General features: G+C 43.2%; 1 protein-coding gene across 4 annotated transcripts; it reads right to left on the bottom strand.

Moving 5' to 3' along the window:
* LOC119179735 (uncharacterized) lies at window positions 1-24,571 on the bottom strand. Of its 4 annotated transcripts, none has more exons than XM_075869789.1 (3): window positions 24,276-24,553; window positions 6,300-6,621; window positions 1-2,088 (listed from the first exon to the last, which is right to left on the bottom strand). In XM_075869789.1, the coding sequence occupies exons 1-2, from the start codon at window positions 24,394-24,396 to the stop codon at window positions 6,302-6,304; spliced, it is 441 nt and encodes a 146-aa protein (XP_075725904.1). In that variant the 5' UTR covers window positions 24,397-24,553; the 3' UTR covers window positions 1-2,088; window positions 6,300-6,301. The 4 variants fall into 4 exon arrangements, with proteins under 4 accessions (XP_075725904.1, XP_075725905.1, XP_037286752.2 ...); XM_075869790.1 differs by having other exon boundaries at window positions 1-440; XM_037430855.2 differs by having other exon boundaries at window positions 1-6,621; window positions 24,276-24,551.
* Window positions 24,572-25,049: the final 478 nt, after the last annotated feature.

The following is a 25,049-nucleotide window of genomic DNA, read 5'->3' as shown; positions in this document are numbered from 1 at the left end:
TTCTTTTGGAACTTTTATTAGCAATGACATATCTGATCAATAGACTGCTCCATGCCACCACAAATCGACTTGATTTGTTAACCTTACTCCCCCCCTCGAAAAAAAGTTTAGAACACTCCCCTTTCAGGAGTTTTCTGTATAACAATGGAGCATATGATAGTTGAGGGCTTGTTTGAGTTTAAAGTGTGCACCACAGTAGACACAAGAAAAGCGATGCTTTCTAGTGTGGGTGCGCACGTGATTCTTGAGGTTGACTTTCTGAGAAAATGCAGCAGGACACAAATGGCACTGGAAGGGGCGCTCGCCAGTGTGTTTGCAAAGGTGTACTTTCATGTTTGTCTTTACTTCGGTCACGTAGCTACAGTGCCGACAACAATGAAGTTTGCCTTGTTTGTACACATGTACTGTGTACTGCTCTGGAGACATCAATGATGAGGAATCTGCAGAACAACAGAAAAACAGGAAGGCAGTTCAAAGCACGTGTCACATGCTACAGGGAAATGGATTGCAGAACCAGGTAACTGATGAAGACTAGCTACACTTATGAGTGTGTTTAATAACCCTGGCGTGCTCTAACCACATTATTCCAGTGGCAAAGTATACTGACCCAACACTCCTCTCACGCAAGTTGCTAACTCTATCTACATAAACGCTATGCTTAGTAGATGAGAACACTTGCTGCCGACACATAGAGGTTTGACATTATTCTGAGAATACACTTAAATAGCCAGAATTTTTGTATGCACATGCGCCATCACATCTAACTGTTTCACCCCCTTTTTCACACAGATGTATCTGTAAAATGCAGGAGGGCAGAGCATACTTCAGTATTTAAGACACGAAGCATATTAAATACAATATCTGAAAGATGAAATGAAATAAACTGGGAAATGAAATAAAGAAAAAAGCTTTAAGAGCTAAAATACCATCACTGTTTCTAAAGGTAAAAAAAAATAAAATACAGCACACCTTAGGTCATAACATAACTGATTATTGCTCTATGTTCGCATTAGCACAGTTTATATGTTGCCCAATAAAGTACCTACATCATTTCAACAAAATAATGAGGTACTAACCAAAATAACTTATTCACTAACAGAATCACTCCCATGGGTAGAGATTACATTTTGTCGCTATGTGTGACAGCCTCTCCTGAATGAATACAATGGCTAAACATTGAAAATACATTCGGAAAGCCATCTCAATATGCCTGCACGACTAAAGCTATTTCGATTTGTTACAGCAAACGATGCACACGACCACTTAGCAAAGTGCTACGCACAACTAGGGCATAAAAAATTACGCATTCTAAGCACATCAAATGCGCCCACTCGCATATAAGTGCAAAAGTTCGCAAACGAAATAAACCCGACATACTAAAAACGTATCATAAACAATATCAGATCAAGGTGAAAATGGTGTCATCTTTAATTGTGGAAGAGAATAAAGTCACATTCGAGTGCACTTGGGTTCCTCTTTAGTGCCAGAGTATAGAAGGAAAATAGGTGAGGTTAGTTCTTTGGCATTACTTTTTATATATCTCTCGCTCAACTGTACAACAGAAAAAATAAACACACAATATGACAGGCTTAAATACACTATGTGTAACATGAGATTCCTACTTTAAACTTGTTTCCAAATAATTGTTAACATACTGAATGAAAAAAGCGAAGTGCTACCAACAAGCGTTGTGGTAACTTATCTGCAAAACTGTTTTTCTCAGCTACACTTGCGTGAATGTGTTCAGCGTCGAACAGACTTGTAAGATGAGACCGTGCACTACCACATACCTAGCTTGAACCTATGATTTGTAAACACGAGCACGATTTCTTACGCTGATTCAAACATAAAAACCATGATCGAATCACTTTTTTCTTTCCATATTTCAATAAACTAATATTACAACCAATTCAGGTTAGCAGTCAGTGAACAAAGTCGCATCCCTATCACAGTCTGAAGTTCACGTCAAATCAAACTTCTGCATAATGTTAAATAAGCCATTTCTATGAAGAGGCTGATGCCGTCTGGAAGAGCAATTTTCGAAGCTTGCAGCCTCTTGGATGTCTTCATTGAACAAAATTGACACATCTGAAATAAGAATGAGATCTCTTTCAAAGCCAGCACGAATACACATTACATCCACACAAACTTCCATCTCCAGCGTCAATAAAACATGAACCAAGCAAATTCGTTGCAATCAATTTCATTGCCATTTGCCGGTATATATGTAATGGAGCAATTACCTCTGCAATCAAATATGTTTTTTGGCCAATGCACCTTACCTGTGGCACCAAAATTCAGAACCATCTTTATTTAGTTATTGATACCTCATAGGCCCCAGAAAAGGCGTTACGTGAGGGTAGGGGGGCCTACAGTGCAATAAAATCCCTTAAATATGCATATTAAAGAAATTTGCGACATAACAGAAAAATGCAAAGGAGTAAATACAAATTGCACTTGCAGTACATATTACAATGCAGCCATAATACAGTTACACCATTATAAATTATTTAACGAAAATGAAAGCTTGTGACAATTTTATAAAAAAGACAAATGTAACCAGAATGAAAAACCACTTTGCATAAGCTTATCACAAGTAAAATACACGTATACACACACGCATATATATATATATTATCACAGTGTGTGAAAACTAAGAGCACTGTTTTTGTTCAAGTGATGGCAGAAAGCATCATGGTCACCAAGTAAAGCAATGTTTTCCGGTAGGCTGTTCCATAGACAAATAGTGTGAGATAATGGTGAAAAATTAAATGATTGACTTCAATCAAGCAAATAGCTTGTTCTTTTTATTAGACAAGCTTTATAATTACTTTTTTTGTTACAAGATAGAAGAAATTTTCGAAGCTCCTCTTTGAAAGCGTTCTTCCCATTTGTCCTGTTAACGAAGTAATAGCACTGAAAAGACAGTGACCAGGGAGAGGACAGGCAGTGTACAACCCGGAATTCCAGTTGGGAGTAGCACATGTTCTGTTCTCTTCCTCGGCCCCAGTTCTGTCAGCACTATGGCTGCATTGAGCATAAAAACCAACAAGCTCAGAAAGTCAGTTGTGCCGGGTTCCCGTTTCCCTATAATGCAACCTCACTACAGGTTGCATTCAGGTTGGTATGAAATCGGGTACCTCGAAATTTCATCCTGCCCAGAGAGATAGAGCTACAACAGATACTGTGCTTACACAGAGTATAGTGTACCTCGGAGGCACAACGACAAGCAAATATTATCTGATGTTGAATTTTATCTCAGATAATGACATGGATATATATACAGTTGAATAGCTTTATAAGAAACATGCACTGGGCAGGAGTTCTGGTCACTAACATGAGGTGTCTCTTATAAGTAGAGTAGAATGTTTTCATTTTTTGATAAACCACTACTTTTGTGCGGACTCATCGCTGTTTTATATACCCATTTGTATCTTAAATCAGTGCCTCTCATAAAAGGGTTTAACTGTACTTAGATATGTCATTGTAGTAAAAATTGTAACAGAATTAAGTTTGTCAATGTTGGTTCAGCCAGTTTACAATTCGGAGCAATTTTTAGAGTAAGAGAAAAGCAGTTCGGGAGCAGATTTTCAGCAGGAATAACTATGTTTAGAAGCATATTTGGAGATGGAGAAAAAAACTGTTTTGGAGTAGGTTTGGAACGTAAAAATTAGGATTTGTGATCACATGGAGTAGTACAACAGCAAGTCTGTAACTTTTCAGTGCATAATCTTATTAATTTGCAACCAGGAAGTACTGCTCTAATGTAATCAAGACAGCAAACTATCAGCGGGCAGCCACTAATAAGGCTGTTTAGACGATAATGTGAAAAGCAGGCTTCACGACAACATACAATATTTTGGGAACTGCACTGGGAGATGAGACAACAAACTAGAAAAAAAAAAGTTTATTGGACGAATGCATTGCGACTTAGACGAACAGACACAGACGAGCACCAACTTACAACTCAGCGTTTTAAGTATGCACTCTTCTATCTGTGCATCATGTTTTCATCGTAAGTTGCGCTGCATTCACCTGAATACAATCTCACCCAAGTCAGTGTGCCACTGAAAAAGTGCCTAGCCTGAATTTTTATACATGGCTGTCTCAAGTTCCCATATTAATATATAACCAACTAGTCCCCCCCAACACGTGCTCTGCGAAACACAAGATGCACGCTGTGGTGCAGTACCGGTGAAAAGGCTAGCATAGTAAGCACAGTTTTGCAAGTCATAGGTGTCAAAACATCATTCCTTCCTAGGCGGCTGTAGAATCGGACACACTGGCTGACAGTTAAGAGTGCATATTAGCGCAAATAACAAGTGCGTGCAGAAGCACTGTGTGTTCTTTTGTCTGCCCCCTCTTGTTGTTCGCACAGACATACACTGTCATACCTTGGTCCCACTGGTAAACTTATTGTTTTGAATGAGTGCACTCACGTCGCCAGAATGTCATTTAAGCTGCATGCTGCTACACAAGAATGGGAAGCATATTTTGGAAATTATGGTAATGGTAACGAGTACTTAATTCACATAGCAGATACTTGTTTCAGGCAATGCTGTTTAAGTAATGATGTGAACAGACAATGATGCTAACTAAACTATGGGGAATACCGTTAGTTGTCAAGAAAGAAAAGTGGACGAAAAGCTAGACTGTCCCTCGCAGGTCCAAACCTGCGATTTTCAAATAATGCGTCTAATGCTCAACCAACTGAGCTACAATGACTGTCATTCCTCCGTCCACTTACGAGGCATATACAGTAGACTCGTTAAACGAAACCTGAAAGGACCAGGAAAATGTGTTCCAGTTAGCAGGAGTTCCATTTACCGCGAGATGAACAGGGATGCATAATTGATGCACGAAACCAATTATATTGGATGCAGTCATTCCGTTTAAGCAGTAGTTCATTTTGAGATTTTTGTTAACTGAGCATCTACAACGTGTACACTTAAACGTGGGAGCATGAGTCAGTGCCGCCAGTAGCCTTGACAGTGAGTATAGAACACTCCTCTTCTTCCCCTTGGCATAACATAGCATGTGGTCTTATTCCGATCTGGCAGCTCACCAATAATCACTCACATACTAGCTTGGCATCACATAGCATGTGGTCTTATTCCGATCTGGCAGCTCACCAATAATCACTCACATACTAGCTGAATGGACCAAGTCTGCCAAAACGAGGCCCTCGCTATGAATGAAAGAAGGGAATTTTAAAGGCTCGTTTTTATTTGTTAAAACAAAAAAAAAAGCTTTTGAATTTCTTTTTTTCCTGAAGCAGCAACAGTGCAATTGCCTTTTCTTCAAATATGGAAGGCCTCAATGGCTTCACTCGCTAATGAACTTCACAGACTACACTAATGAACTACGCTGGGGTGCCAGCAAAAACACAAACACATGCACAAAAAGGCGGTGCACACAGACGAACGCCGAACTTTCAGCTGTGCGGTATTTCAAAATACACGTGCATTCCGTTACGGAATGCACATGTCTGAGAAGTCCTGTTCAACATTGGTATTTCCAAATAAAGCACAGTCCAGCCCTTGTCAAGGTGTACTGCCCTCTTGTGTACATATTTCTGCGTATTCGCTAACACCCCGTCATTGAAGTTCACGACGCACCAACCAGCCCAACAGCTAGCACTTATACGTTACTCTCTTGCTGACCTGTTGGTGATGTGACAGTATTATCGCATCACCAAAGAGGGGTGTACAGCTTCATTTCCGACAATGGGTGGTGAGGAAAAATGCCTGCGTCTCTGACGATGAAAATTTGTGCTCCACTAAGACGACCGTTCGTCATCCCAAGCCCGTCTTTCATTTGTCTAGGGTATGCTGAACAAACCACAGGAACAAAAAGTCTACGGCCATGCCGTGTACTCGCCAAGTGACACGCAGTTTGAAAAATGTTGCTAAGCGATACTGTGCTGATGTAGTTTTCTCGCCTTCCCATAAGTTTGTGTCTGAGTGCAAATTGTTGAAACATATTGACAACAAAACCAAAGGCATTTAAAGTATTCCTGTTAAGTGTAGAAAAATTCATTCTTTCCGCAATACAGAATGCAAGGAGGCCATTGTTTGTCAAATACCATTATCATGCAAAAAAGCTTCTAAAGGACATAGTGGAAGGTGAATGAACAAGTAGTTCAAGAGACTTCTAAACGATATATTGCCAGAAACTACATTTTTCGTGCATTTGAAGAAGTTTGATGAACTGTAGAAGTCATCCTCACCAATAAACATACATTCAACCAATTAAGCCTGCTGCTCTGTCACAAGAAAAATGCTAACTCCAGCAAAGACCTTTAAGACTTTTCCTTTGAATGACGACAGAAGATGTGGTTCTTGAGGTTGCTCTTCTGCGAAAAGGTTGCATTGCAGAGAAGACAGGAAAAGGGACGCCCTCCTGTGTGGATGCGCAAGTGCTGCTTGAGGTTGCAGTTATGAGTGAAGGCAGCAGGACACAAGCGGCACTTGAAGGGACGCTCCCCCGTGTGTCTGCGAAGGTGTGCGTTCATGTTTGCTCTTTGCTTGGTCACATAGATACACTGCCGGCAATAATGCAGTTCATCTTGTATTGACACGAGCGTATGATACTGGTCCAGGGATGCCATTGAAGAGTAACCTGTTAAAGCACAGGGAGAACAGAAAGCCAATTCAAACTATGCATCACACACTCGTACATGAAACTGCAGTGTAGTACCCTGCAATTGGAAATGGTTTCTACACCTGTATGTGCTAACATTGGCCTACCCAAAAGCAAATGTTGCTGAAGTGGTAACAGTGCATCAACTCAATACGAATCGCACAAGTTCCCAACTCTTTGTACGTAAATACTACGCTCAATAGATGCAAACATCTGCTGCCAAGAGAAGTGTTATTTAGATACAATTATGATAAAATAGCTAAAACTTGATCTGACAGAACCGGACTCCATGAAGTATGAAGTTTACTATTTGACAAAAAAAAAAAAGTTTCCACTTGCCAACAAATATTTGTAGGGTTTGGTGCTGTGATCAATTGACATTAATGAACTAATATGGCCACTAAACTCTATTTAACGAGATTCTTCCCTGAATAAAAGTAAAAAAAATGTTTTACTTTTCAACTTTCACAGGGAGTGATTTTCTTTCAAGCATTAGCTACACTATCATGCTGAAATATCGAGCTGCCCCAGCTTTCTTTGACAAGGTTGCCCACCAGGTCTATGCACGATACATTGGACTCTGCAATTGGTAGTGCCATTACGTGCCAGATTGTGTTAGAGGCAGCAGTGGTAGCTTACTTTATTTAAGGGATTGTGCCCCACATATCACTAATTACCTGCTTGCATTTTTTCACACCTGGCCAACATACACAATTACTGTACTGGTTCTCCCCATCATCACATATTGGCAACCTATGTGATAGCCTACCTGACAGTACATGGTGTCCACTAGTCACTCTCATAGACTTTTCACATGAACAGACGGGACATTGTCGGAAAGAACAATGCTGTAGTAGCTTTTAGATGATCCTAGTTATGATAATAAAGTTTAAAAGACCGAAAAATGTTTATTTTACAATATTTTAAATTTACTAAAATATTCCAAGCGTGGTCATCACTCTGTTAAAATTGAATTTCAAGTGTACAAATAAATAGCTGTATTTCTTCCTACTCTATGTACTACTCAAGGAAAACTAGAAGACTCCAACCAAAAATTATTCGAAAATAGTCGACATTTCAAAGCCAGACCAAATCTGAATGGAAATTCGGATCGAAGTTAATGTAAAATTACGTGCAAAATACCACAACAGAAAAACAGTTACAATGGTCGGAATGGTGTCACAGTTTGTAGTAACAAACAATACACCAATGCTTTCAAGTATTACAAAAAGGATAGTACTATTCCCCTATGAATGCTCTGCTGACACATTCTCCAAAACAAGTTTTATATAGGTTGAATGAGAGCAAAATGCAAAAAAAAAAAGAACACAAATATAGCTTGAAGACACACTAAAGAGAGTAATGGGTTTTCTATATTTGTAAATTATGCTTTTGCAATATTAATATAACCATGCTTGCCTCAAGAACATGATTGGTAATCGAAAGAACATGCAAAAGGAATACGAGTGCAGCGATGCCTTTTTGAAAGTCTTGCACGTTATAGGCTTCGACAGCATTTCTGGGGCCTAGATAATTCCTAATCAGTAACTATAATATAGAAGTTGTCCTTTCATGGTGACCAGTACTTAAAGTACTGAATTTCAGAATGTTTATTGAGTCATTGTCGCCAAAATGCGAAAAATACGCTTTGAAATTATTGGCGTCACTTGCAGTAATCTCGGCACAAAATTAAAAAACAAACATGACCTTGACTTTTCTCTCAAATAATAAACACATGATACTCATCATTCCCTTTAGCATCTTTTTAAAAGATTTATAGCTTGTCCGCATACTACTTTTTTAATGTTACCCTGTGGCCAGAATACTATATTTCACACATCATGCCACCGAAACACGTGCTCTAGGAGAGCTTTAGCTCCTCATACGAAAATATTCATGGACGAATGTAAATGTATACAGTTGTGCAAACAAAATAGTAAATGCATTTAAATCACATTTAATGTAAATAACATTCAATCACTACTGTGACATAACCTAATTAGAGGTATTTAGCATGTACCACATTACAGTATCCACAAAGAGATGTAGAAATACCGGATATTGGTATTGATATCTTGTGACACCTTGTGCAATTAAAAACATGTTTGCTTTTCGAGAAAAAAAAATTAAAAAGCAACTTATTTGTAGTTATGCCACTGCATGGGACTTACACCAGAAGTGGAATGCACAATGCTTTTGCAATAACAATTTTTTGCTTGCCTGGTTGCTGCAGGCCCCACACGATGATACCACCTGCCCGGCCTCTCAGGGATTGTAGGCCAATCATGTCTATGGATTTGATATTGTAGATCTGATCTATAGATTTTATCAGCTAGCTGAAATATTGTGGTCATTATTAGTGCTTACACTTTGGTTAATTTTGACTTGGCATCTGGAGTCACTGCAAAGCTGATATTGTGGACAGCCACGAACAAAGGTGAATTTGTTAGATATGGCCGAAAATGTAAAACGTAACTTCCATGTATTTTTTGTTCCATGAAAGAGAGTTTATATTTCATAAAGATGCATGCACATACTTATTTCATCCAGTATTTCAGTAACACGATAATGCGAAAAGTACATGGAAAAGGTAAACTTCTATTGACTAGATTACGTTTCAGTCCAGCAACTACTACAAGCAAGTAGACATTCACCACAAAATAAAACATCATCCTAAATGAATGTTATAGCTAGATATGAGAGCCACAATGCACTAATCAGCCTAACAAGGCTATAAATGAATTTAAGACATCAAACTATTTATACAATGAGCACAACAAGTCCATTAAAAAATTTACACAAGAAATAACATAAATGAAATAGATGTCACAAAATATAAAAGCTACAGTTAAAAAAATTGACAGTGCATATGTTGAAACACTTGATGGTCACAGAGAATGCAAGCATAATTCAGTGTATTCAGGAAATTGTGGTCCCTTAGAATGTGGCCCTGCAAGAAAAAAATAAGCGACATGTATTTGTCAACAGTAATATTGCAACTCTACAGACTTGAAAGTATAGCACAAAAGTTCAAATATAAATGCTTAATTTAAAGTACAGAAGGCATAATGGTGTAAAAAAAACAAACTGTCCTAGTGAACTTTTTTCAATATTGTTATCAATTTTTTGCAATGCAAAAGAAATTCACGAATGCAGAGAACTGCAATAACTTATCTACAAAACTGTTTGACTCGTCTAAAGTCGCAAAAACACTGGGACTGTTAAACAGACTGCTAAAGGCAACAGTATGTGTTAGCAACATAGCCTAAATTATTGCTTTGTAAAAACCAGTGTAACTATTGGAAAGCAATAATTTCATTTTTTTTTTGTTTAAGAACATCAGCAAACTATGATAGGACACAAGAGAACATCAGACTCCTTGATTTAAAATAAGCAAACTGGCAGTCAGAGGAAGCAGCCAAAAACTATGATTATATCACTGTCAAAATTTTAAGCTGATAACAAATCAAACACCAACACAACATTAAACAAATGACCAATCTTCAACAGGTGGGATGTTGCATTGCTGGCAAAGTCCTAACCATACAAGCTTTTTTTTTTAATCACTGTATTCTCAAAGGTTCCGTATGAAACTTTACATGAGGAGTGGGCGACAAAAAAAAAAAAAAAAAAAAGCGGCATCAAAAGTAATGATGAAGATACAGCTGAGTAAGCTTCTTGGATGGCATTCTCAAAGTGCACAGAATATCGTGGCTGACGGCCCACGTCTTCCAGAAGGCCATTTCAGTCTCGGGCGGTGCGAAAGAAGAATGACTGCTGAAATTATGTGGTGTGATCACGTGGCGGAATCGCAGCGTCTGGCTGACTTGTGCGATAACCTCAATGGACTGGTTGAATTAGCTGGTTGTCACGTGCAGCTGAGTAAAAAAGTTTATGGAAAAGACAGAGATGTTCAATACGACAATGAAGAATGAGGGTAGGAAGCTTTAACTGGTTTTGTAAGCTGGAGATGCTGCAGTATCAGGAGTGATCTGAAGCAATGAATCTGAAAGCTCAGTTCTAAACAGACTCCATAATTATAATATGATTAGTTTGATGGGGGTCAAAGACGGCAGATGCATAAAGTTTAGGTCTGACAATAAGCGAGTAGTTTGACTTATATGTGGGGTTTAACGTCCCAAAACCAGCATATTGTCACAGGTAGTGGGTATGAGCCATCAACTGAAGGGGGAATCCCTTGGAAGTGAAGAAAGAAGAGGGCTTTTGCGTCCTGGTCTGAGGGCAAGCAAGACATCGTTTCCTCGCTCTCTGTTATTACGTTCGTGGCACTGGTGGAGGTGCTGGGTAAATGCGCCTCGGCTGCAGATTTTCAGCCGACACACCGAGCTACTTGGAGACAGCTACAGCTCCCACGGCACGAAGCAGTCGCCGCCTGCGAGGACTATCTCCCGAGTACGGTCCCCTCTCTCAAGACGAGATGGCAACTTCAACTAACAACCAGGCGAGTCAAACCAATGACGCCTATTCTTTTCTCCCGCATGTTTTTCATGCGCCGCAAACACCACGCTCATTTCATGGAGACATTTATGAAGATGTTGACGACTGGCTTGACCACTTCAATCGAGTTGCCAACATCAACGAATGGGATGAAGCTCGCAAGCTGCGGAGAGTTTACTTTGCGTTAGAAGACTCTGCCAAAACGTGGTACGAGAATCACGAGGGTTCCTTTGCGACGTGGCATGAGTTCAGCCAACAGTTTCGTGATGCGTACCGCAGCACTGAAAGGAAAGGGAGAGCGGAGCAGGCTATCTCGTCCCGGAACCAACGTCCCAACGAGAGAGTTTCGATGTTTGTCGAGGACATGCTTCGACTCTTCAAGCGTGCTGACCCTGAAATGTCCGAGGAAAAAAAGGTGCGGCATTTAATGCGAGGGGTAAAAGAGCAGCTCTTCGCCGGACTCGTGCGCAATCCACCGACGACTGTGGCAGAGTTCATAAATGAGGCAACCACAATGGAGCGTACTCTCCAGTATAGGTCGTCACAGTATGAACGCCACGACCTGACCCCTGCTGCATGCTTTATCGGGGCTGACAGCGAGAGGCAAGCCCTCGATGAGTTCATAAGAAGCGTCGTGCGGGACGAGCTGCGCCAACTCCAAGCAGCGGGACCCCAACCACCCATAAGTGATCTCGCAGACTTAATCCGAAATGAGATCTGACACGTGGTCACCCCACTCGCGCCAACAAGACCTGAGGCCCCTGTGCTGAATTATGCGGCGGCTCTGCGATCTCCTGCACCACATGGCCTTGATCCCACCATGGGGAGAATGGATCAGACTAGCCATCGATTCCAGGGCACCTCTTCGACTCCGCCACCCGTTTCAAGGTTTCAGAGTGCACCAACTTATCGTCCGTCTGGATCGCGGCAGAACGCCACAAAGGCCAGCGTGTGGCGTACGTCCGATAACCGTCCACTCTGCTACCACTGTGGCGAAGCGGGTCACGTCTACCGGAACTGCCAGTACCGCCAGCTTGGTCTCCTTGGCTTTCACCCAGATGCTCGTAGCCTGCGTTACGGTGAGCATCCCCGCGACATTGAAGCGTACCTTACGGGCCAGCAAGCTCCTCGCCTTGGTCCCCGCCCCCAATCACGATCGCCATCACCTCGCCGCCCCACGTCACCTAGCATTCCCTCGTCATCCTATGCTCCTTTCAGAGGCCGGTCACCGAGTCCCCACAGGGGCAACTAGAAACCGCGGCTCCTGGGGGTGAAGCCGCGTCCCAACGAACTGTCAAAGAGCCTCCTTCGACGCAAAGACCCGACAAAGACCGTTCTGACTTTCCAGTCGTTTCCGAAAGTCACAAGACTGTTTCCGCCGACATCACCGTACACGTCGATAATCACGTCGTCACTGCCCTCGTCGACACCGGCGCCGATTATTCGGTTATGAGCAGCGCCCTAGCATCCCAACTGAGGAAGGTAACTACGCCTTGGCAAGGACCGCCGTTGCGCACGGCAGGGGGCCACCTCGTCACGCCAACTGGAATGTGCACAGCCCGTGTTCGAGTTCGTGCTTCGATGTTCACAGGGTCTCTCCTCGTATTACCTGTGTGCTCCCGTCCACTCATCCTGGGGCTGGACTTTCTTCGCGAACACGGCGCAATTATTGACTTACGAGACTTGCAGGTGTCGTTCGAGGACCCGTTTCATCCTGAATCGGAAAACGCCCGCTCATCGAAGCCTGCCCTACGTGTATCCTCCGAATCTGTTACTCTGCCTCCCCGCAGCAGCCTTTTTATCAACGTTGAATGGGACCAAGACGTCCCCAATGCTGTAATTGCAGAAGGAAATTTGTCTCTACTTTTTGCACAACAAATCTGCGTTGCCCAAGGTATTGTTCAGCCCAGTAGAGAGCAGGCTTGCCTATTAGTCACGAATTTCAGCAACGAGTACCGCCATCTTACCAAACACACTGCGATCGCATACCTTGAGGATATTGCCGACGTCCCTGGTTCTTCAACATTATCTGCTCTTTCGTCGTGCGATGATTCCGCCATGACATTTGTAAGCAATCTCGACGTAAACCAGGGTCTACCGTCTGCACAACGGGAACGTCTTTTGAAGCTACTTGGCTCATTTCGGGACTGCTTCGCTACGACTTCGAAAGTTAACCAAACACCGCTTGCCAAGCATCGTATCATCACCGAGCCTACGGAGAGACCCATTCGACAGCATGCCTACAGAGTCTCGCAAAAAGAACAAGACGTTATACGCCAACAGGTCCAGCAGATGCTCAAGGACGATGTCATCCAGCCATCGACCAGTCCCTGGGCGTCCCCTGTTGTGTTAGTAAAGAAAAAAGATGGTACTCTCCGATTTTGCGTCGACTACCGAAAGCTGAATAAGATCACAAAGAAAGACGTGTATCGTTTACCACGAATTGACGACTCGCTGGACCGCATTCGCAATGCTCGTTACTTTTCTTCCATGGATCTACGCAGCGGCTATTGGCAAATATCTGTTGATGAGCGCGACCGCGAAAAGACTGCCTTCATTACTCCTGACGGACTCTACGAGTTCAAGGTCCTTCCATTCGGCTTGTGCTCGGCACCAGCTACTTTTCAAAGAATGATGGACACGGTTCTTTCTGGGCTAAAATGGCAATCGTGTCTTGTCTACCTTGACGATGTGGTCGTCTTCTCGGACACGTTTGAGCAGCACGTCCAGCGCTTACAGGCAGTTCTTCAGGCGATTCGAACAGCTGGACTTTCTCTCAAACCTGAGAAATGCCACTTTGCATTCGAGGAACTGAAATTTCTTGGTCACGTCGTCAGCCACGCCGGTATACACCCAGACCCTGAGAAAACGAAAGCTATTGCCGCATTTCCTGTCCCAACGAACAAGCGCGACCTTTGCCGATTTCTGGGACTCTGCGCACATTACAGACGTTTCGTCAAAGGCTTTTCTAATATCGCTGAACCGCTAAATGAACTTACGAAAGACGGCGTACCATTTGTTTGGGGCCATGATCAGCATCACGCCTTTGACACGCTACGAAACCATCTCCAAGCCCCACCTGTACTCGCTCACTTTGACGACAACGCTGCCACAGAGCTACACACGAATGCCAGCAACGTCGGACTTGGAGCTGTACTGGTTCAATGGCAAAATGGCATAGAGCGCGTGATTGCCTATGCAAGTCGAACACTATCATCTGCAGAGAAAAACTACTCTGCAACAGAAAAAGAATGCTTAGCCGTTGTTTGGGCTATAACAAAGTTTCGCCCTTATTTGTACGGTCGACCATTCAGGGTAGTTAGCGACCACCATTCTTTATGCTGGCTCGCCAACCTCAAAGACCCTTCCGGTCGTCTAGCACGCTGGAGCCTTCGGCTGCAAGAATTTGACGTTACAGTCATTCACAAATCAGGACGCAAACACACTGATGCGGACTGTCTTTCACGTGCACCAATTGGAAGTACTAACGCGGACGTTGAAGAGGACGATACATTCCTTTCCTCTGTGTCAGCAACCGACTTGGCTCAACAACAACGCGACGACATGGAGCTAAGCCCGCTGATTGACTACCTCGAAGGCCGAAAACGCAGCCTTCCTCGAAACTTCGCACGTTCGCTGGCCTCGTTCTGCATCAGGGATGGAGTCCTCTATAAGAAAAATTTCGACCATACCCAGGCTACTTACCTACTGGTTGCGCCAACCTCGCTTCGGGACGATATTTTACATGCTTGTCACGACGAACCATCATCCGGACACCTTGGCTACACGCGCACATTGGAAAGAATTCGCCGCTCATACTACTGGCCCCGCCTCGCGAAGACAGTCAAGCAGTACGTCCGCACATGCCGCGACTGCCAACGCCGTAAGACTCCACCTGTTCGACCAGCAGGACTACTACAGCCCATCGCCACGCCGAAGACACCATTCCATCAAAGTGGCATTGACTTGCTCGGCTCATTTCCCACCTCTTCGTCTGGAAACCGGTGGATTGTGGTTGCCACCGATTATTTAACGCGTTACAGCGAAACAAAGGCCCTGCCCAAAGCTACCGCAGCGGAAATCGCACAGTTTTTTGTCACCAGCATCGTACTTCGTCACGGAGCGCCAGCTGTGATAATTACTGATCGTGGTACAGCTTTCACCGCAGAGATGCTTCAAGAAGTGCTGAGACTAAGTGGTACAGAACATCGGAAAACCACGGGTTATCACCCCCAAACAAATGGACTCACTGAACGGTTGAACAAGACAATTGCAGATATGCTGTCTATGTATGTGGCCGTTGATCACAAGAACTGGGATGATATACTCCCTTACGTAACTTTTGCTTACAATACAGCAGTCCAAGAGAGTACAGGTTTCACCCCATTTCGCTTAGTTCATGGTCGAGAGGTCACCACAATGCTCGACGCAATGCTCCTTCCCAACAACTTGAGCATGTTCAACACGGACACTGCATTGTTCGCTCAACGCGCCGAGGAGGCCCGTCAACTCGCCCGATGCCGTATTCAGGCTCGCCAAACTGCCGACGCACACCGCTACAACCTTAAACACCGAGAGGTTACCTTCCAACCAGGCGATGAAGTTTGGGTGTGGACTCCCATGCGACAGCGTGGTCACTTTGAGAAGTTGCTTCGGCGCTACTTCGGCCCTTACAAAGTTCTGCGCCGACTCAGTGACGTTACGTATGAAGTTCTCCCTGAGGGCACCTCAAGACGTTCCCGTCGGTTTCCACAAAGTGATGTGGTGCACGTGTCAAGACTCAAGCCATATTTCTCGCGTCATCCATCGAACGTGCACTAACTTACCATGCAATGACTATTTTTTTTTGCCACTTTAGTTTTTTTTATTGTCTTGTGTACTTACTCCTTTCTTTATTGAGTTCTTCTATGACGCCAGCCCATTTTTTTTCCCTTACGACGGAGTTGTTGGGTTCCATGGTAGCATCTTTTCTTTCGCATTTTTTTTCTCAATGCTCATTACCAGCATCGAGCCGATGCTTTTCGAGGAGAGGGAGTAATGTCACAGGTAGTGGGTATGAGCCATCAACTGTAGGGGGAATCCCTTGGAAGTGAAGAAAGAAGAGGGCTTTTGCGTCCTGGTCTGAGGACAAGCAAGAAGTCGTTTCGTCGCTCTCTGTTATTACGTTCGTGGCAATATGATTATGAGAGACGCCGTAGTGGAGGGGTCCGGAAATTTCGACCACCTGGGGTTCTTTAACGTGCACTCAAATCTGAGCACACGGGCCTACAACATTTCCGCCTCCATCGGAAATGCAGCCACCGCAGCCGGGATACAAACCCGCGACCTGTGGGTCAGCAGCTGAATAACTTAGCCACTAGACCACCGCGGCGGGGCATAAGTGAGTAGTTTAATGGAAGGTGTTGCCATGAATATGTTACAGCGTATGTACCTAAGGGCATGGTTAGTGGAGTGAGCTATGTGATCTATGTGGTCACACCATGATAGGTAATTTGAAAGATGGACACCTAGGTGTTGATCGAATTAGTAGCAGCTATATGACAGTTGTTGATGGTGTAAGTAGCCAGCACCGTTTCTGCAACAATGGAAAGAAATGAGCAATGTTTTATTCTTATTAAGTGACATTTACCATGTGCTACACGACTGTTGAACATGTAAAAGGTGAAGCAGTAGGAAAGAAATATCGGTAGTGTTATGCATTGAGCGGTAAAGGACACAGTCATTGGCAAAAAGGAGAGTGTTAGATTCTACAGAAAATGAAATGTCAATATATGTAAAGAATAAAAGAGGCCCGAGGATGGTACACTGAGGCACGCCAGACAGGACTGAGGAGAGGTTGAAGGAAAGATTATTAACATGCACAAATTGTTTCTGGTGTGTGTCCGGAATGCTTTTAACCAGTTGAAAACATGCTGGTCAAGGCTTAGACTCTCTGTAGATGACATGGACACATCTGCAACAGCACAGAGACCACATTTAAAGCCAGCATAAACACTCACAATAAAGTAGATAACAAATCAAACATGAACACAAAAGTAAACAAATTATCAATTTCCAAGATGCGGGCATGTTGCATTCCTGGCAATGCTCAAACCATACAATTGCTAGGATGCTCCGTTGATGGAATGGACACATCCGCAACAGCACAGAGACCACTTTTAAAGTCAGCACAGACACTTACAGTACACCCACACAACTCATATCCATGGTACCAATCCGAGTCATGTGAACAATGGTGTTTATTGTTGGTGTGGTATCAACCTATAAATTTTCGTCAAATTGTTACACTTCAACGCTACATTGCTGAGGAGGCAGCCAGTAGTAGCAATAATAATGCAAGTTTAGAATTACTTTTTGCTGCACTAGTTGGCACATCATAATAAGGGGAAATTTCTATTTGGCTCTTTCTCTGTGCCTCTTCGTTCTTGTTGTCTTTTAGGCAGCTAAAATTTTTCCTCAAATATGTAAGCACTTGTCTTTAGAGCACTGTACACCTGTGGCTGTGCCATTCAGCAACATGCAGGTAGGGTTGTTCGTTTTTGAGTTTATATATTTTTTGAAATTCAGGAGACTATAAGCCGCTGACATAATTTCAAGCTGGTAATCTGGGAGAAATCTGGTTTCTTATAAAACTTATCCAAAATTTCAGTTTTTCTGGTTGAAACTTACGAATGTTCTAATACATTCAAGATGTTATGTAAAGGGGCCCTGCAACACTTCTTGGGCATGGTCAGAAAACGCTGCCAATCGGTAGGGGAGGCTCCCTACAATACTCGAGCCAAATATAGCGCAGCATGTGGCCTAGAATTTATAATAAATTATCAGTCAGCTAAAAGTAGCTTTCTCTTCTCTCGACAAATCACGGAACAAGCCCAAAAATCACTCGTAGTAAGCCCATCTATCAGCCATTGGCTGATTTGAAAAGGGCGTGCTCGGTTGATACAGAGGTCGCCGCGAGTAGCCGTCACTTGTCCATGCCTGCAATCACACTGTAAAAGCCGCGTATTGGAAGAAAAAAGAAAAAGTGCTCAAGGTCACGAGGCGCAAGTGACGTTTTTTGTTTGCCCCTCCCATACATCCCTGCTTAGCTTCCAACGCTTTTGCCGGGACAAGAGAAGAGAGAATGCGATTGCAGCGTGTGACAAATTTTTGTAACTCTGCTTGTACTAGACGGATTCTTGAAATTTTTGCGGTGTTGAATTTGTGAGCTAATACGCTTTTCCAATGAATTATTTCACGGTTACTCAGAAAAGTGTTTGAGGGCCCCTTTATGTAATAGTGAGAGTAAAAGGGTATTAATAACTAATAAAAAATGAAACTTTTCATTCGCAGAGATCTCGTCAGTGGGAAGTGCTGTCACTTCCTAGGACTCGCAAAAAGCATTTGAAATTTGATTGTGCTACGTTCCAGCACAGATTCAGTGGATCGTGCAGTCTACAGGAGTGCTCTTCCTTCACCACCCGCTTGCAAGAGAGGCGTGTTAAACTTCATATTTATGTTTATTGGCACTCCCTTGTAGGGGCAGTGGAAGTTGATTTCTATCTTTAGTAGAGCTGCTCTCAGCTTATTGCCGAATCTTACAAGGTGGTCTCAGTCTTTCTTGTTCATAGAATGTGCTTCGAGTTCAGACGCACAATAAAGCGGCAATATGGCTGAGCACACTGTCCACAAACTCAACACCAATAAAAATAACACTATCCGACTCTGGTTTTGCTCTCGCTGCCCAGTATGAATTAGAAGAGAATGTTTCTTCAAAAGAGCACACCTTATCTTCAGACAATGCGCTGCATTCAACCAGCTTGATCACACCACCTCAGCACAGCCGCAACATCAGAAAAGCTGTTGGGCAAACAAACTTCTCACTTCAAGAAGAAAACAAATGCATTTTATGTGTGCAGGCTTCAATGATGCACTGTGCATATTCCTGCGTGTCTGGCAATACCACACTATGGAATGCTATTGAGGATTTTATTAATAAGATATAACAGACAATTACATCAAGGAAAATATAAGGGATGTTATTAGAAGTAATTGTAAACGTGAAGAAAGAAAACTTGCCGTGGGTGGCAATCGAACCTGCGACTTTCTAATAACATGTTCGATGTTCTACCAACTGAGCTACCACCGCAGCTGTTACCCCTCCACTTCATGGGATATATATGAGCATTAAACATTAGAGCGCGAGTCAGAGCCATCAGTAAACCATGAGAGTGAGAGTGGAACACTCTTTATCTGTAGTATGTAGTAAAAAGCTTACGCTTCTAAAAAATTCATTATTGTACACTTCTGGTAGCACCTGTCTGGTGGATAAAAACTGTGTGAACAAGAAAATAGCCTTTTGTTGTAAGTTCACACTCTCCGTGTCATCATCTCTTCTTATGTTGCTGCATTGTTAGCGCAATTCAACACTTACCGTTACAAAACTGTTTGTTCTCTTTCCTGAACAGATATGAAAGGAAGATTTTTTTTGGTCGAACAGAACTATAACTGAAATGAAAAAAGAAAGTTGTTCCGACACTCTGTCTGTACGTTGGGGCAAGCCATATCTTGCACATGTCACATGCTGTTTGCAAGCACTTATAATTGGTGCACGTGTACTGCTTTTGCGTGGTTTCTTGAGACACGAATCACTTTTCGAACCTGTAATGTCCAAATAATGTCTTTCCCACGATGCATGACCGATTGCAAGTCCATCCACGAGAAGTACTCGCTTTCTGCTCCAAATGACAACAAAAGACCAGACTCATGAAGTGCCGATGCATGCAAAGTTGATTTTATTGCAAGACAAAACGAGCATTCACTGCCTTTAGTCGCAATGACGGCACTGAACTGATGTTTCCCAGAAGAACGCACCAGCCACAAAGAACTGCTAGAACCGGACACTATACTGGTATGCTAGGGCAGGTGCCATTGAGACACGTCTCATATTCTTCTGCGGCGGTTGAAACAGGGTTGGCTTTTGGCCTTTTAGCAGTACTGCAAGCTAAAACATTACTGTATTATTATTATGTTTAGTTTGTAGTTTTTATATAAACATATTGTTTTGAGCAAAGGAAGGCAAACAAAATGTTTAAACCTTCAAGTCCCTCAAGATAACATCACTAGCTAGTGCCTATGCTGGTCGGCGGTGTCACATTATCACTTTAGAAGCTAGGATTTATTACAAGTGTTATTAAATGTAGACTGAATACTGCTCCAAAATATTTAGAAATCAGCATACCCAATGCCTACTGAAGCAGTGCAGTGGTGACAGTGATAATTTACTATTAGAAAGAGATTTCAGAGCAGAGAATGTGCCGCATTGAAGGGCAGCAACCAACTTACTGCCAGAGCCACAACACGATACGACATGGTGTGGGCTAATTATGGCACCCCGGTGACATGGGCTAACTTCGACACTGGTACAGCAGCAGGGATTTAACGCTGCTAGCGCACCCATGTTTACTTTGCCATTATGCAATGACTGTTGAACTTAACGGTAATAACTTAACGGTAACGGTAATAACTTAACGGTAATAACTTTTCTGACTTTAGGCATGGTGATACACATTAGTAAATATATGCAATAGTAGTAACAGGTTAAAAAAAAAATTGATGGCACATAACGGTACAAGCAAAAACCATAAACTTGTTTTCCTCAGCCTATGTGAACAACGTCGCTTGCAATATAACTTCATTTATTATTTTACTTTATTTTAGTATACTACAGCCCAACTTGGGCTATGGCAGGAGTAGGTTTGCATTACACACACAGAAAGGCTATTCAACGCAACAAGTGAAAGAATGAGGGAAAAAACACAATAAAGCTCTTAATAAATGAAGTGCGAATCAAAATACATTCAATCAAGAAATTTCCCAAAAGGCAATTACTTAGTTGACCAAGACAATACATTCTATTTTTCCAGTGTGCCGAAAGAAGCTGAATTTAAAACACATAAAACAGGCACAAAACCGTGCCAGGTTGAAGTTGCGGCTATTTCTTGTGGGTTAAAAATTATTGAAAGACAGATATTTGTTAGTTGTTTGTAGATCTAATGTAGCAAGGCGAGTGTAGGGTGAAAAATTGCAGCAATAAAAACATAAAACTGATGGCTTTCTTTGGACAGATTACTGTGTGTTAATCTCCGATACTTTATAAGGGTTCCATAATGTCAAGCATATTCGAGGATGGGACAGATGAGCGATTTATACTTTTTGCAATTTTATTTCGAGTGAAGCATTATATCGTTTAGATAGCCCAGCTTTCTTTTAAGCTTTACCGCAAGTGTGTTAGGTGCGTTTAGACAAGGACATGTTGGCTGTGAAGATAAAGCTTAGATTACTTATTGGACACACGTTTCAGAGAGAAGCCATTGAAAGAGTAGTCGAACGAACAAACAGAGGTGCGTTTATAGTAGGAAAAAATGACTGTTTCAACAAAGCTTATGTTCATTTGCCATGTGTCGCACCACTTGCAAAAGAATCATTATGCGAAATGTGGTCATTATTGGTATTAATTACACAACAGTACACAGCCATCAGCGCAAATGCGGGTTTTGGCAGACACATAACTGGGCACATCATTTTACAATACGAACAGTCCCCGGACTAAGCCCCGACTTAAGTAGAAAATTGATTTGGCTAAGTCAATATAAACTCAACAACATAGTGGCTGCTCATAAATAGGATAGGAAAAATTTGGCAGATCCCATATACCTGGGAATCGACATTATGGGAAGAATGCAAAGGGAAGGTTACAGTGTTGCAAATTTTTCATTGAGTGACACGTCTTGAAATGACTCTAAATATATGGACAAATGTTGCACGCACAGACATACGTTGAAGAGTTTCAGTTGTTTGCACTTGCACAACGATGCGAACTGGGACATGCATATTAGCAACACCAGAAGCTCATATGAAGAGCGTATGCTCGCGAAGATGCTGGCCTTAAACACTGCTATATAAATCAACTTCAGGGCATGACAGCTAACCAAAATTGACGTTACCTCGACCTGACGGCTGTTTCAAAGGAGTACGTATTTAATGTTCATAAAATTGGGTAGGCAGCACTGCAACCACTATTGACGTTTCACAAAGATAAGCGTCTATTCGAAAAGCAGTTCGGGACCTGGCATAGCTCTGTGGCAAAATGCTTCATTGCCACGCAGAATGCATTGGTTCGATTCCAGCTGGAACTCTTGACATTTATTCTATGCTTTTTTCGGGTAGATGCTACCGATGTTGGGCATTTCTTAATGCTCATGCACTAAAATTCCCCATGTGTATTCTCGTCTTGGGTAGCTACTACAAGTGTCAATCCCATGTGGAACATACCCGCATAGGGAACACCAACAATCGTCAGGCGACGCCACCAATGGATGGATAGATGTGGCTGTACACTTAAGATCGGGCGGCGGCTAACGCCACCTAGCCGTTTTCCTTAGTGAACTAACCACTAGTTTTATCTTTTTTTTTCCCTTTAAATATGCAGTGAAGGGTTTAATTTTCACTCGTGCTTTGACTTTAGCCACCAATCAGATAACCTTCTTTTAGTTAATTCTACCCGCTTAAAGTCTATTTTGCCCTCTCTGTCCCTAAACCCCGGTGCTTTGAAAAAATCTGTGCCATCATCCTGAACTATAAGGGTGAAGCCCTTTACAGAACATTATCAAGTGTTCGGCAGCTTCCTCCTCCTCTCCACATGCACTGCATACCGTGTCTACCCCTTCGTATTTGGCCCGATATGTCTTCGTTCACAGTACTCCCATCCTGGCCTCAAACAGTAGAGAACTACCCCGAGTATTATCACAGATCCTTTCCTTGGAAATTTCCTGCTTAAAAGTTTGATGGCCGACGTTTCGTCTTCTCGCAAGGTGAGAGCTCCCACCAAGTTGCAGCGCGCAACAGCACAATCTGTGTTTGATCAGGAACTTCTTCAATCAGCAGCACCTGCACACAGTGCGAAGCTAGGCACGATGTCGCGTGTTGTGTAGTGCGGTTTGAAGCCTGTCGAAGGCCTTGACGACTATTTTCAGCCGTCGCTACTGCGGAAAGAACGCCGCTTGCTGGACAATAACCATGTGTTCGGCGTCCGTGAGGTTGACGAGACTGCCAGCTTGATCATGATTGATTTGATTGATATGTGGGGTTTAACGTCCCAAAACCACTATATGATTATGAGAGACGCCGTAGTGGAGGGTTCCGGAAATTTAGACCACCTGGGGTTCTTTAACGTGCACCCAAATCTGAGCACACGGGCCTACGACATTTCCGCCTCCATCGGAAATGCAGCCGCCGCAGCCGGGATTCGAACCCGCGCCCTGCGAGTCAGCAGCCGAGTACCTTAGCCACTAGACCACCGCGGCGGGGCTGCCAGCTTGATCAAGGAGTCCCCGAAACTGAAGTGAATAAAACAAAAGTAAGTCCCATCAACCGACTGCAGCTGGTGCAGCAGTGTCAATAAATGAAAGGGTCATGGTTGAAACAATAAACACGCTGCACATTAAAATTATCTTTTATGTCAACTTAAGTTCACACATTTCTTAAGTTTCCTCTCCTGCATGGGTGGCGCAATATTTAATCGCAATTTCAATGTACAAGAATGCGCTAATACAACAGTCGGGGATAAATAGCTTTAATTAATAGCGCAAAAGTATCAGCGGACAAGAAACACGCATGACAGCGATGGTCCGTTGCCGTTTCTTGGCCGCCACCGCGTCAACCACATCAACGCCGCGTAAAGCATGCGGTGTCGAAACAAAACTAAGCGCGAACAAAACAGAGAACGGCTTCCAGTGAACATGCAATTTCCCATTTCCTTGCGACGAACCACACGATAATCCACTTTTGCCCAAATGTAGTGCGATCGTCATCAACAAAAAACACATGGCGTAAGACGGCAACTCGGTGCTTCGCAAGCTAGCACAGAAATTGTGTTGCACGTCCTTCATTTCATCAGAACGATATCCGTAAATTCAGCTCAAAAATATCAACCTACCAAACATGAGACGTTTACAATACAATAAACTTACATTAAGCACCCCCCCCCCCCCCCCCCCGTGTAAACTGCCCGCACAATGACTGTTACCCGAGTTTGCTTCGAAAAAAAGACCGAACCTCGTCTTAGGCTGCTATCGCAGTGTGTAGCGAAAGCAGCACACTTCGAAAGAGGAATTCATAAAGATGAATTCACTCACTTGACTTGCCGCCCGGCGTTAATCCACTTGCGCCTTTTCTGCAGCAGTCTTTGACCGAGCGGTACCTGCGTTCGCTTTTCTCCTTGATATGGGGACGGCCAGATGGTTCTGATGATGCCATGTGGGCTTCAGTTACAGAAACGGGCGCAAATTATTCAGACGCGAAGGACAAGCGCTCGAAAAGCCCACGCTTGATTCACGCTAAACATGTGCAGTGAAGACTGGCCTGCGCGCGCGAACGCCTTCAAGCCGCCAGGTGGCGCGCCCTGTTCTTAAAACAATGTGGTGGAAGCTACGATGCGATAGGGACTGACAAGACAGACACGGCACTTATATAGGACAAAAAGACTTATGTGACAAGTGTGCCCCGCTGTCTCATCCGAGACTTTCTATCTCTCGCCTTCTTCCTTTTTTTTTTCTTATCGGCTAGGTCACACTATCTGTGACCACCCGACTCAAAGGGAACAGCCACCTATCATCATCACCATCACATATTTCTTTGTGTTTGTGAACACTATTATTTTTTTCTATCCTAATCAATAACTTGCGTTGAGAGTACTGTAGGTGTGAGACACTGGCAACGTTGCAGTGACGTTGACCACGTGAATGGGGCGGGCGGCTGTTTTGAAGAAGTTCAGGGCGCCCGGTAGGAGAGTTAGCGGAGGCGGCATGATAGCGGGATTAGGGTTGAACGTAGGCCTGTCGGGCACTCGGTCCAACGGTCGGCCGGGCGATGGCTAAAGGAAAACCACGAGCGAGAGTGAGCTGGTGCAG

The sequence above is a fragment of the Rhipicephalus microplus genome, chromosome 7, assembly GCF_043290135.1.
Source record: "Rhipicephalus microplus isolate Deutch F79 chromosome 7, USDA_Rmic, whole genome shotgun sequence".
In the NCBI taxonomy this organism is placed as follows: Eukaryota; Metazoa; Arthropoda; class Arachnida; order Ixodida; family Ixodidae; genus Rhipicephalus; species Rhipicephalus microplus.
Note: the sequence above shows the minus strand (reverse complement) of the source record. Positions and strands in the feature narration are given on the sequence as shown.

Bases quoted from the DNA above. Each gene is read 5' to 3' on its own strand.
- LOC119179735 (XM_075869789.1), bottom strand. From the start codon at position 24,396: ATGGCATCATCAGAACCATCTGGCCGTCCCCATATCAAGGAGAAAAGC. The intron at 6,622-24,275 runs GTGAGTGAATTC...GTGCTTTAACAG, and splicing joins AACGCCGGGCGGCAAGTCAA to GTTACTCTTCAATGGCATCC.